We start from the raw sequence: 14389 nt of genomic DNA, 5'->3' as shown, positions 1-14389 counted from the left end.
CTTTTGAGATTTCTGGCTCCCTCTGCCTGGCTGCGTTCCCTGCACACCCATTACTGACTCTTGTGATCCTGCCAACAGCTCCCGATGCAGCCACTCCACTGATCACCAGCTGGTCCCCATCCCTATGTACAGCGAGCATGGCCCTGAGGTGTCTGGAGTGCCCAGGGCATCCCACCTGCATCCTAATTGGAAACTACAACCAGCCAATGGGTCAAAGTGGAAATTTTAAACAACAGCATCTTTGACCCGCTGGCCGCCAGCTCTGCAGCGCTGCTAAGGTCTCCCCATGTCACACCAGGCAGTGGCCGCAGTGTCCCGAGTGCAGCTTTACCTCGTCTGCGTGGTCCCGAGACCCCGCTCACAGTGGAAGTACTTGGATGGCGGCTGATGTGGAGACGCTGCACTCGTGGGACCTGCATGAGCTCCGTGAAAGCCCCGCCAGGGACCCTTCCCTCACACCGGGGATCCCTTACTGGGCTTGTGACTTACAGCTGCCCCCAAAATCACACAAAGTGCCACCCTCGAGTTTGAGCATCCCTTAGAGTGGCTTCAGCATCAGTCCTGCCCTAAGATCAGTTAGTTTTTAAATCTATGCTCAGGTACCACCAAATATTAGTACAATTTTTTAATAAATATATTTAATTTCAAACAGATATTTGTACATCCATGTTCACAGCAGCATTAATTCACAATAGCCAAAGGTAGAAACAACCCAAGGGTCTATCAACCAATAGGTCAATAAATAAGTTGTAGTATATCCATATAATGGGATATTACTCAACCTTAAAAAGGAAGAATATTCTGCTACAACACTGATGAACCTTGAGGACACAACACCCAGCGAAATAAGCCAGACATGAAAGGACATATCCTATATGACTCCACTTACACCAGGATCCCAGACTAGTCAGATCCACAGAGACAGACAGTAGAACGGAGGTTGCCAAGGGCTGGGGAGAGGGAGAGGGCAGTGTTTAATGAGGACAGGGTTTCAGTCTTGCAAGTTGAAAAGATTTCTGGAGATGGATGGTGGTGATGGTTGCACAATAATGTAAATGTGCTTAATGCCAGTTAAAAATGTTTAATGCCACTTAAAATGGCTAAAATGGTACATTTTAGGGTACGCTTATTTTACGACAGCATAAAAATAAATATATATTAAATTTATTTAAACTCTGACGTATAGGAAAACATTAATAAAACTGAAATTCAAGCCAGAAAATCTTATGTAGAGAGGAAGGAAAAGCAAATAGGTTTGTTTCTGAGGCATCTACCCATAGTGCAAGAGAAATGATCAGTGAAATCTGTCGTCAAAGAAACCAATGACACCATCGAGGCTGAAAGGACAGCAGGGTCTGGAGCTAGATTGATGTAAACCTGGACCCTCCAATTAGCTGTGCAACCTCAGGCAGAGTACTCAACCTTTCCTTGCCTTATCTTTAGAATGGTGATAACAAAGTCATCTACACCACAGTTTTCAAGGATTTTAAGTTAATATTTATAAAGTGCTTAGAATAGTGTCTCACACATAGTAAGCACTACATAAACATTTGCAAAATAAAACATAAATTCAATCTCTAAGGAGGTTGTTTGGTTACAAGGTGGGCTCAGAGCCCAAAATGTTCATTTGAAGTAGCAATCCTACATGAATTATATTTTCTCTTATAGGCACAGGTATGAGATCTTTTAAAAAGCAGGCGAGCTAGTGAGGAAAACCCATTTGAATATGCATGGCCATGTGCCCACAGCCTCCTGGGGCTGAGGGTGATCTGGAAACCAACCTTATCACACACCTTGAAGCACCAGCTCTGCTCAGATGGATTAGCCCAACAGTAAACAGGAAGAAAATTGCTATTGTATCAGTCTATATTTGCAGAGGATTAAGAGTTTGCACCAACTAAGTCCTCCTAGTCACAGGTTAATGAGGAATAGATGTGAATGAGATTTTAAAGGTGCAAATCTCTGGACAGGCAGAGAGGTAGTATCCAGTCATTTCTCACCAAGATACTCATGACCATTAATGGTGTCAAAATGGCAAGCCCTGGCTGGCCTAAGCCTTTTGTTTTTTCCCTGCTAAGATACTGAGGTTTATGCACAAAATGATTTTTATATGTGATTTATGTTGTATGAATTTTGCATGAGAACAGTTAGGGGGGGCGCTCATGCATTTACTCTGCACAGGCTTCTCCCTTGGCCTGGGGAACCCAGTTGCCAGCCCCACTTATTTATTCACAGACACTTTAGTGCCTATTCTTTGGTCAGGCCCTGTTCAGCCCTTCAGGAAATCAGACGTGATTTCTGTTTTCAATGAGCTATTCACAGGCCGTGGTCCACATGGAGGAAAATCAACAAGGTCATTCCACCCTTTCAGACTCACCTTTTCCAGCCCAATTTTAACCCCACCCCACTTTCCAGGTAGGGATGTTTGCTTCTACCCAAGGGCTTCCAAAGCACATCATCACATTTACCTACCAGTTTGCAACACTGGGCTCTTGAATTTTTAAAGAACTCAATATATATCTGTTGACATTATTCATCTAGTCTCCATCCATCCACCCATCCACTTGCCCGCCAATGCATCCACCAGTCCATTGCCCTATCCACCCATCCATCCGTCTTTGTGTCCTGTGGCTGTGGAGAAAAATCTAACCTGCCGTTCTGCTTCTGTAAACTCCGCTTGCTCAACCCTACTCCCTTCCCCCGCTGGCATCCCTCCGCTGGCGCCACTCTGTAACTCCCCGAAAACCGCTTGCCATTAGTCCTTGGAGTTTATTGACCAAGAGTAGAAGTTCCCGATATTAGCCCATCTGGTACATGTTTGTGCAAGGTCAAAGCCCATGGAATTTCCCCCCACCCTGTGGTCCCTAGCCACCTGCGTGTGGTTTCTGCCTATAAAATCCTAAGGAAAAAAAAGGCCGGCGCGGCAGCTTCCCTAGCTCGCTTGCCCCTGCGCTGCGCTGGAAATAAAACCTCATGCTTTTGCATCAAGTCTCTGGACTCTGAGTCTTTTTTTAGGCGGTTGTCTCTCCCCCACATGGGCTGTACATTTCTGCGGCCTAACATGGCCTTTTTTGGTGCCTAGTGCAAGCAGGCTCAGTAAATAATAAACCACCACCATTTAATTTAGTGCTTACTATGAGCAAGTCACTGTTTTAAGGACTTTAAATGTTGAATAAATTGTTTTCCCTCTAAAAAAATAGATAATTTTATGCTGTGAAAGTGACTAAAGACAAAAATGCATACTCTTATAAACTGGGTGTTGCTTAAAACCATTGAAGTTAAGGGACTAAGACTATAAAATATTTTTTCAGACTGTTCTAAGAAGGGCTAACACCTCTGGAGTGGGCTCTCTGAATGTCTTTTGCATTAATGTTTCTGTAATGCCTTCCTACTACTGAGGGAAAAAAATGATTCCTCTTCCTCTACCATCACCTAAAGGCCACATTTTATTTTAAGCGCCCTGTCATAGCTCCAGGAATTGTGCGCATTTTTCATAAAAACATTTTAAAATATTGATACAGAATCTCAACACAGAACGATTTATTTAGCAATCCATTTATACTCAAAAATGTTGGGAGGAATGTTATACCGAGAGAATTTCTTTCTGAATTAACAGAAGAAAATGTTCCTATTTTTATTCTGCTTAATTCTGCCTTCACAAAATCAGCACATTTTACACTCCAGTTAATTCACTGGGCTACGTAGCCACACTAATATTTACACCATGACTATGCGTGGGTAAAAAAAAATTTGGCAGCCGTCAAAAGCGTCCACTCTGTTTCTCAACTGTGGATTGTTTTTCTCATTTGTATTATGCTGTTAAATATCTCAATAAATCAATGATGGAGAAAAGTATCTCTACAAATTAGGAGGAAAAAATAACATTAAAGAACTATTAGCAATAATGAGATTTGTGCAACTGATTTTCCACACCCCAGTGTATCCCGAGTGCCTGGATTTCCACCTCAAGCCACCCCCGAGAGGAGTGCAGGGCCTTCTTCTTTTTAACAGGCAATTCTGGGCACACAGTTCAGCCCATTTGCAATTACCCAGGTGAGTCTTGCTGGGATGTTCTGAAGACTCCAGCCCGGCTTTGCTTCCCCACTACATGAGCTTCGTCACCATCACAGGTAAACCTAGGACTGGGTGGGAGGCAACAGTCACAGCCCTTCCAAAGCCAGGTCAATGAATGGCTGAGCCCAGATGACTGATCCAGGCCCCAGCCCCCGTGCCAGGGCAGGGCTCTGAACTTCCTGGGGGCCACGCCCACCTCCAGTCTGGCCTCCACTGCTGACATCTGGGGAAGGGTTGGGTCCATGCAGCAGAGTGACTGTCTCGCACCTGTCTGCTGAGCCCACCCTGTCCTCTCTGGCCACCTGAAAGAACACCTGCCAGGACCCTTGGTATAGAAACACTGTTGGAAAACACCACTGAGGAAGCAGAGAAACCACTGAGAAAGAAACTTTGCAAAATATTCCTAAATAAGCCACACTGTCATCACAAACCTAAAATCCTGTGACCTCAGAAGGAAAGATGCACAAGAATCAATGCGTGCAAGTTCAGCTCCCCATTTGGGGGGTTCTTCCACAGAGACTACAAACCACTTGTCTTTATTTCCTTTATTATGTTGCTTGGCTACTTAAACGACAGAAGTGGCTAATATCGAAGATCCCCCAAACAGGAAATCTCTTCCAGGATAAACAGGTTTTGCCATCCCAGCTACTCGTTTCCAGCCGGCAGAATGAGTCAGCCGTTATCCTTCTGTGCCAGCCTCTCCCCCGCCCAGACGGTAGGAGGCACATCTGTTCCCAGACAATGTCCTAATAAACCTGGAAACATGATCACCTCTCTTCTGAATTGAGATGGAGCCCAGTGCAGCACGGCCGAGGGTGCGGTGCTCAATTTCTCCCTCCAACGCCCAGAACAGAGCTGTGTGCTGCAGGTATCAGGGCAGACGTCGTGCCAGTGCAAAAGTCTGATTTCATGGACAATTAAACAGGGTCTCCATGCCGCATGGAGCTGTCATTCACCGCCTGCACGCGCTGGTTCCACGGACTCACACAACCAGCCGCTCGGCTGTCAGCTTGCAGCTCCGAGCAAATGGAAGCCTGTCAGTTGTTTATTTTTTAAACACTGCCATTCCTCTCTGTTCAAATGGTCAACTAGGTGAGAAATTTAACTGAAGCAGGTGGGGCTTAAACACGAGGCTAAATACATCTGATAAAAAAAATTACCTGTGTCTGATCCTCATTCAAGGCAGGAAATGAAGGATGGCCTGTGAGGGAGAGTGGCCCGGGAAGGAAGGGGACGCTCGGCTGACGATCTGTCAACAAACTCGGTTATGAGACAGACAAGGGCCGGCAGCACCGTCTGAGAGCGGCTGCAGCCCTCTTGCTGAATTTGCTGACTTGGGAACTTCTGTGGATGTTAAACATTTGGAGAAACACTCATTTTCTTCTTTGTTCAATTGAAAACTCTCGTCACCAACGACTGAAGATGAGCACAATGAACGGACGGGAGCTGGGAAGCTCCCAGGAGGACAGAGAGTGGACGGCCACTGCCGGAGAGTGTCCCCTCAGGGATGAGATGAGGGGCTGGGCTCCAGCTCCCTGGCTCTCAGCTCTGGGCTAAATACATTATTTGTTGAAAAAGTAATTCAGTGTCTGCCTGTGTTGGGTACATTCTAAATATGTATTTCATGGCTGCTTTGGAGAGGAAAATATATTTATAGTTCCTTTAGTGCCATTCCAGTCTATTGTGTAAATATGTAAATTAGGCTTCATGATCTACACAGTAAAATGCCTCGGAATAATTTGTGTAAATAAATCATCTGCATATGCCCACTGCATAGCCCCCACTGCTTTCCAGGGAGCTTGCAACACCGACTCGGAGGAAACTTGCACACAACCAGAGACATGAATGTGTTGGCCTGGTCACGATGGCGGAATCTGATGGTGATGTCCTTGGGCCTCTCTCTCCGCCCACCCTTTCGGAATAAGAAGGGACCTTGTGTCCGAGCCTGGTGCTAATTTCATTAGCTGCTGTTCAGTTCTGTCTCCACGTTATGGCAACAACGGGGGCTACTCAGAGGAATTTGAGGGGTTAAAGTCTGGATGCAGAAGGAAGAGGAAGAGGCTGCACTGCCATTTGCCCAGGCTGCCCAGGCCTGCTGCCCACGCGCTCTGCAGCAACCACAGAGCTCCCGCCGGCGAGGCAGAGATCTGGCGGGGCAGAGAGACATCAGGCCGAGCCGACCGCCTGGGCCACGGGCTGCCCAGTGCAAGGTGCCCCATCTCCCACTGCCCTGTGGTGAGGGCTCCTGATTTGGCCCCTCCTAATAAAGACAGGGCGCGTTACGCCTTCAGCAAACCACTCCCTCGCCTGGAGAACGCCTTGCCAGAGAGCTTCGGTGGGGAAAATGAGATGATACAGCACTTAATGCTTTGTGTAATGAGGCCTGTAATAGATGACAGCTGAGATCCAAAGCCCTCAGGTACTGCAAGGTGTTTAAATATTGACAATCCATAGAAGCATTTCCTTTGACAAGTTGCTGCTGGCCTTAGTCACAGAAGGGAGGGGCGTCTTTCCCAACTTTCTGTGAGAGGCCACAGGTCCAGCAGCCTGCTCTGGTTCCCTTAATGATCCGAAAGGGGAAATCGTTGGCAATCTGCTTTCCAATGTCAAGTAGCAAAGCGGAAGTGAAAGCAAAATCTTTAATGCTCGTTGATAAAGAAGGCATCTTCCTGGTCAGTTTCTCATCATGTTTTAGCTCCTGGTCAGTGTCCACTGCTGGCTCCACCCCTCTGAGCTCAGACCTCCAACTGACTCCTCCACGTTTGGGCAGCTCCTCCAAGGCGTGGGGCTCAGCTTGACGCCCCAGCAGACGTGCCAATTAGTTCTCATTCACATTGCCTTGAGACCCCGGACACAGCACATTTAGCCCACAGGCCTCCCATTCTCTTAAGCTTGGTGGGCGGATGAGCATGTTATAACCGGAGGAGAAATTAAACAGCTCCCCAGGCAAGCCTGAGAAGCAACGTCTTATCATCTCTTTGAAAATGCCCCAAAGTGTTGACCAGCGTTAAGATGCTAAGCCCAGGCATCGTGGCTGGCTGCGGACAGCACATCCTCACAGGCTGATGTGTGACAGGAGGGTGCTCTTATCAAAGGTGCATTGGTGCACTTGAGCGAACAGGCTGGGGAGACCATCCATGGCCTTTTAAAAATTGCTATTTTAAAATCAGCTTTTTATTTTGAGATATTTGTAGAGCCCCATGCAGTGATGGGAAATTATCTGGAGTGAGCTTGTTTCCCTTTACTTGGTTTCCCTCACTGGCAGCATCTTGCAACACGGTGCTACCGTGTCATCACCCGGACACCTGCATGACACAGTTGAGATGCAGAATATCTCCTCCCTTTCACAGCCACAGGTCCCCTGGGATTCTCAGTCTACAGCCAGAGAGACAGGTACTCAGGTAGAGAAAAGCAAGCAGCAAGACTCTTCTGTGGTTATTAGTGCAGGCTTCTCAATCTGTTTGTGGTGCCATGGGTCCCTTCGGCAATCCGTTGACCCTTAAGGACACCCTTTCAGAATGGCTACAGATGCATAAAGTAAGATTACAGGACACCAATTACATCGGCAATGCTTACAATGACCTTGAGACAGTTCCTAGCAGCCTCTGTCTCCTGGTGGTGTCAGAAGTGAAGATTCTGGGTGGTTTCCTCTGTGCCACTTGTTTAGCTAGATGGTTCTTTGGAAGATGTGTGGCGAGTTGGGTTTAGGTGACCTGTGACCACTGTTACCCCAGAGCAACTTAGAAGTCTCTGCTTCTTCATGAATTCATGAGATAACAAGGTCTAGCAGAGAGTCCACAAACGGTCGTAATTTCAAAGTAATGACAAGCATAAGCAATATGGTGAAATGGATGCACTAGCTGGAATGTCATATGAAAGTATTTGTGATTTCTATTGCTGTCACAGGCCTTACTGTTACTTATGTGGTTTTTCACCTATTATGATGGGTTGAATTTTGTCCCTGCCTGCCACTGCAAATTCATATGTTGAAGTCCTAACCCTAATAACTCAGAATGACCTTATTTGGAAATGGGACCATTGCAGATGTAATCAGTTAGGAGGAGGACATGCTGGGGTAGGGTAAACCCTGCTCCAATATGACTAGTGTCCTTATCCACAGGAGGAAATGTGGACGCAGACACACACAGGGAGACCACAACGTGAAGATGAGGACAGTGATGAGGAGAAGCATCAGAAACTCCGAGGAGCCAGGAGGGTGTCCTGAACAGCCTCAGAAGGGACCAGCCCTGCCAACACCTTGATCTTGGACTTCCAGCCTCCAGAGCTGTGAGACAAAAAATTATGCTGTTTAGGACACCTAGTCTGTGGTGCTTTGTTACGGAAGCCCCGGCATACAAATGCACGAAGTTCATAATTAAAGGAAATGTTAAATTTCCATTAGAGGTTAGTGAAAATAAAAATGTATTTTTTTCCCATTTGAGTTCATGGATCTCCTGAATTCTGTCTATGGGCCCCTTGGTGGGCTTGAAGAGTTAACAAGGTAACCTTTGTAATACATGCTCTCCCTAGATTTGGGGAGGGAAAGTTTGAGTTGTTTCCTTACACGGGGCCTCTGCAACCTCTTAGTTGGGGCCCAGATCGCACCAGGACCCTCCCTGCATAGCTCTGGCACTCTGGCTGGGCTCTTGAGCCAAATGTCATCAGTAGAAGCCAGTTGACTATTCCAGGGCCATCTGCTTCAAGGTATGGGGGTCTGGTGCCCACAGAAGGCCCCTGCCAGGCTCAAACTCCTCATCGATTTGGGACCCACTACTTCTAGCACAGGACAAATGCCTTACTTAGGCTAGCAATCCTGAATTTTTGCGTCCTTGAGCCAAATACATTTTCATGTTGCCTTTAGTAGGAATTTTTTTGGTCTTATGCACTAGGTTTCTCCTTAGAAGTTTCTAGAAGGCAGTCTAACTAGTCATCTTTCAAAAGCAATTTGGTGGGGAAGGAGGGAACAAATGACTCTGACACAGTGATGGATGTAACTTTTGGGATCTTTCCTCCTGGTCTAATAGCCTCTTTAAATATTAGACTAAAACGGCTCCTAGCTCTCAGCCCATCTGGCGGGCGGGGTTTGATGGTTCGCTTCCCGAATGCCTCTCTGGCACATCGCATATTTTCATGCTCAGATGTTCATGATTAACTGTGCAACCAGCTGAAGGTCACCGTGAAGCTGCTCAGTGCTCCCTAGGCCTGGTGATACCTCCAACTCTAAGCAGTAATATCCAACTTAACCCATCAGAAATTCATTTTCCAATAATGTCCGTCCTTAGTTATTAAAGTCAAATGGAAGGAAGAGAATTCTTCGGGTGAATAGAGTTGGAAATGGATCTTAGACCTCATTTTCAGAAACTTAAAAAATGAAGCAAATGATGTGCCGGTGTCCCTGCTAATAAGAATATCCACACTGCCAGAGACGAGCGCGACTCTTCTCAGCCCGCGTGCAAACATTCGGAACCCCGAGATGAGTTCCTGAAACGCTCCCGGATCTCATTGATGAGCAGAAAATGGCTTACGTGTCCCTAAGTTCTCTGCCTATTTCCGAGCTTGACAATTATCATTCTAAGTGAGTGCCACGTGGCTAAAACATCCGAATCGAATGCCCTTGGGGTTAATAGCACAGCTGTGATTATAAACCTGAAAGGCGGAGAGACATGAGCTTCTTCTTCCAACACAACTGCCCTCTCGTCTCAGCTTTGCTGGGAGTTGCTGAAAGAGAAAGTGGCCAAAGGCTCTGGCACTGAGACTCTTAGGAATGTCGCTTTCAGCAGGGCTGAGACACCATCATTCCTTGGGCCCGGATGAGATAGGGAACTGGCAGGCCCTGCTTAACCGGAGTCAAAAGCCCCAGCTACCCTGAGCAAAGACAGGGTGTGGTGACAGAACGAGCTAAGACCTGTCAAAACCAAGATGGCAAAGAAATTAGCCTCTGCATGGCCTTGCAGCGCATCACACACCCCAGCTGTACTATGTCAGCAGGCTGAAGGGAACTCCTGTTGACACCACGACAGTTCTGGGAGGGACCCTGTAAGTAAAGAAAAGGGAGGGTTCCCGGTTTGAGGAAATCATCACCCCTTTCCAAGAAAGAACATGAATATTCTTGCCCTGCTTAGCCTATGATTAAGTCAGCTTAGATTAAAAATAAAACCAAAAAACCCACAGGTGCTGTTCTCCTCAGCAGGGAAAGCTAGCCTCTACCCTGTCTGTGGTGTAGATCTTCTGTATTTCCCAAATAAAACTTGCTTTTGCTTGATTCTGTTGGCTCTCTCCCGAATTCTTTCTCTCGCAAAGCCAAGGACTCACGCAGACTGCCATGGATCCCAGCACTGGGAGCCACTTGCCCGTAACACCGATGCCCCTACCTGAGGGCCTGGCCTCTATGACGTAGCCTGTGGTGGGTGTGTTGCCAGCACGTCCCTCGGTCCACTGCAGGGTCAGCTCGGAGGTGGACTTGGTGACCAGGATGTCTCTGGGGGACCCCGGGGACCCTGTGGGATGAAGAAGAGAAGGGAGGGTGGACATGTGCACGCAGGATCGCCCCATCCCCTGCACGGGGAGATGTCACAGCACGGGGTCAGATCCATCAAGGCCCCTGGGTCTCTGGGCAGGTTACTTAACCTTGCTCAGCCACGACTTTTCATCTTAAAATGAGGAGGCTCTCAGAGGCCGGGGAGGGGAGATGCGTGCAGGGTGCCCAGCACTACACCGGGACCCTACGGGCTCCCTGAACACCAGTGTTGCTGCCACGGCCTCAGAGTGCAGAAACAAAGGCCAAAACCATTGGCTGAGCAGGACGTGGCATGGCCCTTCTTTAAGACATGGAAACTTTTAAATTTTCTTGTTTATTTTATTTCAAAACACCAGTTCACTTATTTTATCTTATGTTTTTTTTTTCCCACAAAACAATGCGGGCTTAACGCCTAAGAGTTTGCTCATCTGTATGTGACAAGCGCCTCTGCAGAAGTTCACATGCGCATGTAACTGAGGACTCCCATATTGCCCAGACATGCATGAATTGATGGCAGCTCAGAGTCGCCAACACTGCTTTGCTGAGAGCAAGGACACACCCCCATCCCCAGCCCAGGGACACACCCCCAGCCCAGGGAGCAGAGCGAGAAGCTCCAGTTGGCACCGACGTGGACCCTCTGCTCTGGAGTTCCACTCACCCTCGGCGGGCCCCGCCGTGACGTTGGCTTGGAGCTCCGGCCCGTAGGTGATGGTCCTTGCTTGGACACGGAAGAAGTAGGTCACCCCCTTTGTGAGGTCCCGCACCTTGAGCCAGCGCTGCCAGTTGCCCCTCACTTCCACGGTCACCACCTTGCTCACGCCTGGAGCCACCGGAGGCAAAGGGGAGAGAGGAGCTTGGCTCAGCGAGGGGCTGAGCCTGTCTGTGCTGCCGGGATAATAAGGAAACGTCCCTACAGTTTGCAAGGAAGTATTTCTTACAATTAGGAGGAGTTTACATGGTGATAATAGCCAATTTTCAGCACAGATAAGTGTAATTAGAGCTTAAGCTTGATAAGTGGTGCTGACAAAGGAAGGAGGAAGCCGCAGCACAGGGAGGGAGGAGCCAGCCCCACCAGTGACACCAGGAGGGAGGGACACCCAGTCGGTGGGCACGGTGCAGGGGCACCGCCCACCTGTATCCAGGACGGGCTTGGCTCTGAGGTGTACAAAGTCCTGTGCCACTGGCATGGTGACTGCCAGCTCCTGACATAGTCACAGGGAGAGGAGAGTATGGAAGAGTTGCAGCGAGATTCAGTTAGACCCTGTGAGGGGCCTGCAGCCAGTCTGTGGCCAAAGGGCTCCAGCAACTTGAGCAAGGATGAAGAAAAATACATTCATTGCTGCAGGTACAGGTGCCTTGGTTCAGAGGATGATGGCAATGCAGAGACAAACGTTCTCATACTTATGTAGATGAGGGAATAACGTAAAAGTCTTGCTGGTTGGATTAAGTATAAATAGATAACGGAGATGTAACATTTTGGGGGAAAATATACTGAAAATTATGTGAATATAGAATTTTCCAGAAGGAAAATGGGGTTCTTTGGTTAAGTAAGCTTGAAAATGATGCATTTAAAAAGAAAAGTTGGCCGGGCGCTGTGGCTCACGCCTGTAATCCTAGCTCTTGGGAGGCCGAGGCGGGCGGATTGCTCAAGGTCAGGAGTTCAAAACCAGCCTGAGCAAGAGCGAGACCCCGTCTCTACTATAAATAGAAAGAAATTAATTGGCCAACTGATATATATATATAAAAATTAGCCGGGCATGGTGGCGCATGCCTGTAGTCCCAGCTACCCGGGAGGCTGAGGCAGAAGGATCACTCGAGCCCAGGAGTTTGAGGTTGCTGTGAGCTAGGACGCCACGGCACTCACTCTAGCCTGGGCAACAAAGCGAGACTCTGTCTCAAAAAAAAAAAAAAAAAAAAAAAAGAAAAGTTGAGTAAGCTCTCAACTTCCCAGAGGTCTCAGTAGACTAAAACCTACTGGCCGTCTCCCGCGGAGGCAGAGGGGGTGGGACTCCGAGGCAGAGCTCGCCTCCACCGCGTCCTGGAGGAGAGCTGTGCTGGTGGACGCCTCCTTCCCCAGGCCCCTCTGGTGGCCCCGCATCCCAAGCCCGAGCAGTGTAGCCTCGTCAGCACCTTTGGGACTAGAGCGGCCTTGACTTCAGAACAGAACAAAGTGCCTTTTTAATACGAAAGAGACCCACCTTTCAAAGCCATCAAAGCCAATTTCTCTAATGCTATCCACCTGCTACCTGGCGACTGTCACGGGCAAATGAACAGGTCCCTGCTCGATGTAGTCCTGCCGGACAGCAACTCATTCTTTGTTGTTAAAAATGCCTTCACCCTCCCAGAGCAAAAACAAACCCGTGTACAGATTCTCTAAATCCCATCCCAGTAGGAACCAGAGCCAGTCTGGCCTTCCCCTTGGCTTGTGTGTCAGAATTTTATTTATTTAATCAATTTTTAAACCATGCCCTGCACTACACAGCCTCAGGGTACAATCCCATAAAATACTACTGTTAAAACATTTTTAAAAACATAAAAATAGCTCTGCCATAAAATAAGATTCCCAAGAACGTGGCTCAGTGCTTGGGTGGCCTGGGGCTCCAGATAACAGAGTGCCCTGGAGTCTCCCAGGGCTGCTCCCTCAGGGACCAGGGGACAGCACACAGGACAAGCCAGGACTGTTTTCCTGATGGAGTGACTGCAGGGACTGCTGGCACCACGTGGCTGCTGTGTTCTCCTCTCCCCTTGGCCCAGCTGATCAGTGCTGGGCGGGAGTTCCTGAGTGAGCAGGGGCGAAAGCAGGTCTGAGATCCGACAGAGTCGCTAACAGGTGAGATCATTATTTGTTTTTAGCTGTCAAAAGGTTTAATCTCCAAAACATACGTAACTAGGAACCAATTCACTCACACACACACGCTTGAAACCACCACCGTTTAACTTGCTTACAATCCTGCTGGGCTGTCCTCTGGCTGCTCTGGCTCGACTGATCTGGGCCGGGCTGAGACGTGTCTCTGTGGTCACGTGTGTCTGTGAGGTGTGTGCTCAGACGTGTGTCTGTGAGATCCCGGGTGGCCTCCCTCACATGCCTGAAAGTTGGCTGGCTGTCACCCCAAGGGCCACTCAGGTGTGAGCACATGATGGCCAGGTTCCCAGAGCAGCGGGAGGACCAGGGTGCACCCCCTGCGCACCACAGGGCAGCCTCGGCCTTGGAGCAGCCACTTGGCGGCCGCACAAAGATTAGGAAGCCTGGAATGTGGGGTCGGAATGTGGGGGTCCAGATGGGTTGTTCTCCTGAGCACCAGGGAGACAAGACAAAGCTGTTGCTGCTGAGATTCTTGCAGTCTGAGGCATAAACGAGGGAGCCACAAAGCGAGAGAGCTCTTGCCTCCCCTTGCTCTGATTTCAGAGCACATCGCGCTCAATAGAAAGCAGGAAAATCCAGGCTCAAAGAACCAGCCCTTTTCCACAGACAAAAGAGTCAGTGCTGGTGATGGACGGCCCTATTACCTGTGAAAAGAGGTGACAATGGCTGTGATAGAAGTGACTCCACCTGTTGTCACCCAGGGGCGTGACAAGCCCACAGCCGGCTGTGCAGCAGCGGTTTGTCTGGAACATGAGATGCTTTAATAAATCCTCCTCACGCCCTGTCTCTGAAGTTCACCTTCACACCCACTTTCAGAAACATGGTACGGTAGACACTCTCCCTGTCACATGGCAGTGTACACCTTGGCTCTCGAATCGGAATACCTGGGTTCCAATCCCACCTCTTTTCACCATTCCCAAAATTCAGGCCCTGGA

The 14389-nt window shown here is 48.5% G+C and overlaps 1 protein-coding gene across 1 annotated transcript in view; it reads right to left on the bottom strand.

The window, feature by feature from the left end:
- The window catches only part of SDK1 (sidekick cell adhesion molecule 1), a 905178-nt gene that overhangs the window by 31334 nt on the left and 859455 nt on the right, over positions 1–14389 (bottom strand). Inside the window, exons 39-40 of the mRNA XM_020281544.2 lie at positions 11250–11411; positions 10446–10571 (exon numbers count right to left, since the gene is read on the bottom strand). Of these exons, the coding sequence (XP_020137133.2) occupies positions 10446–10571; positions 11250–11411 (288 nt within the window). The remainder of the gene's footprint in view (positions 1–10445; positions 10572–11249; positions 11412–14389) is intronic.

Source organism: Microcebus murinus, chromosome 19 (assembly GCF_040939455.1).
Source record: "Microcebus murinus isolate Inina chromosome 19, M.murinus_Inina_mat1.0, whole genome shotgun sequence".
NCBI lineage: Eukaryota > Metazoa > Chordata > Mammalia > Primates > Cheirogaleidae > Microcebus > Microcebus murinus.
The sequence above is the reverse complement of the archived record's forward strand: the minus strand, read 5'-3'. Positions and strand labels throughout refer to the sequence as shown.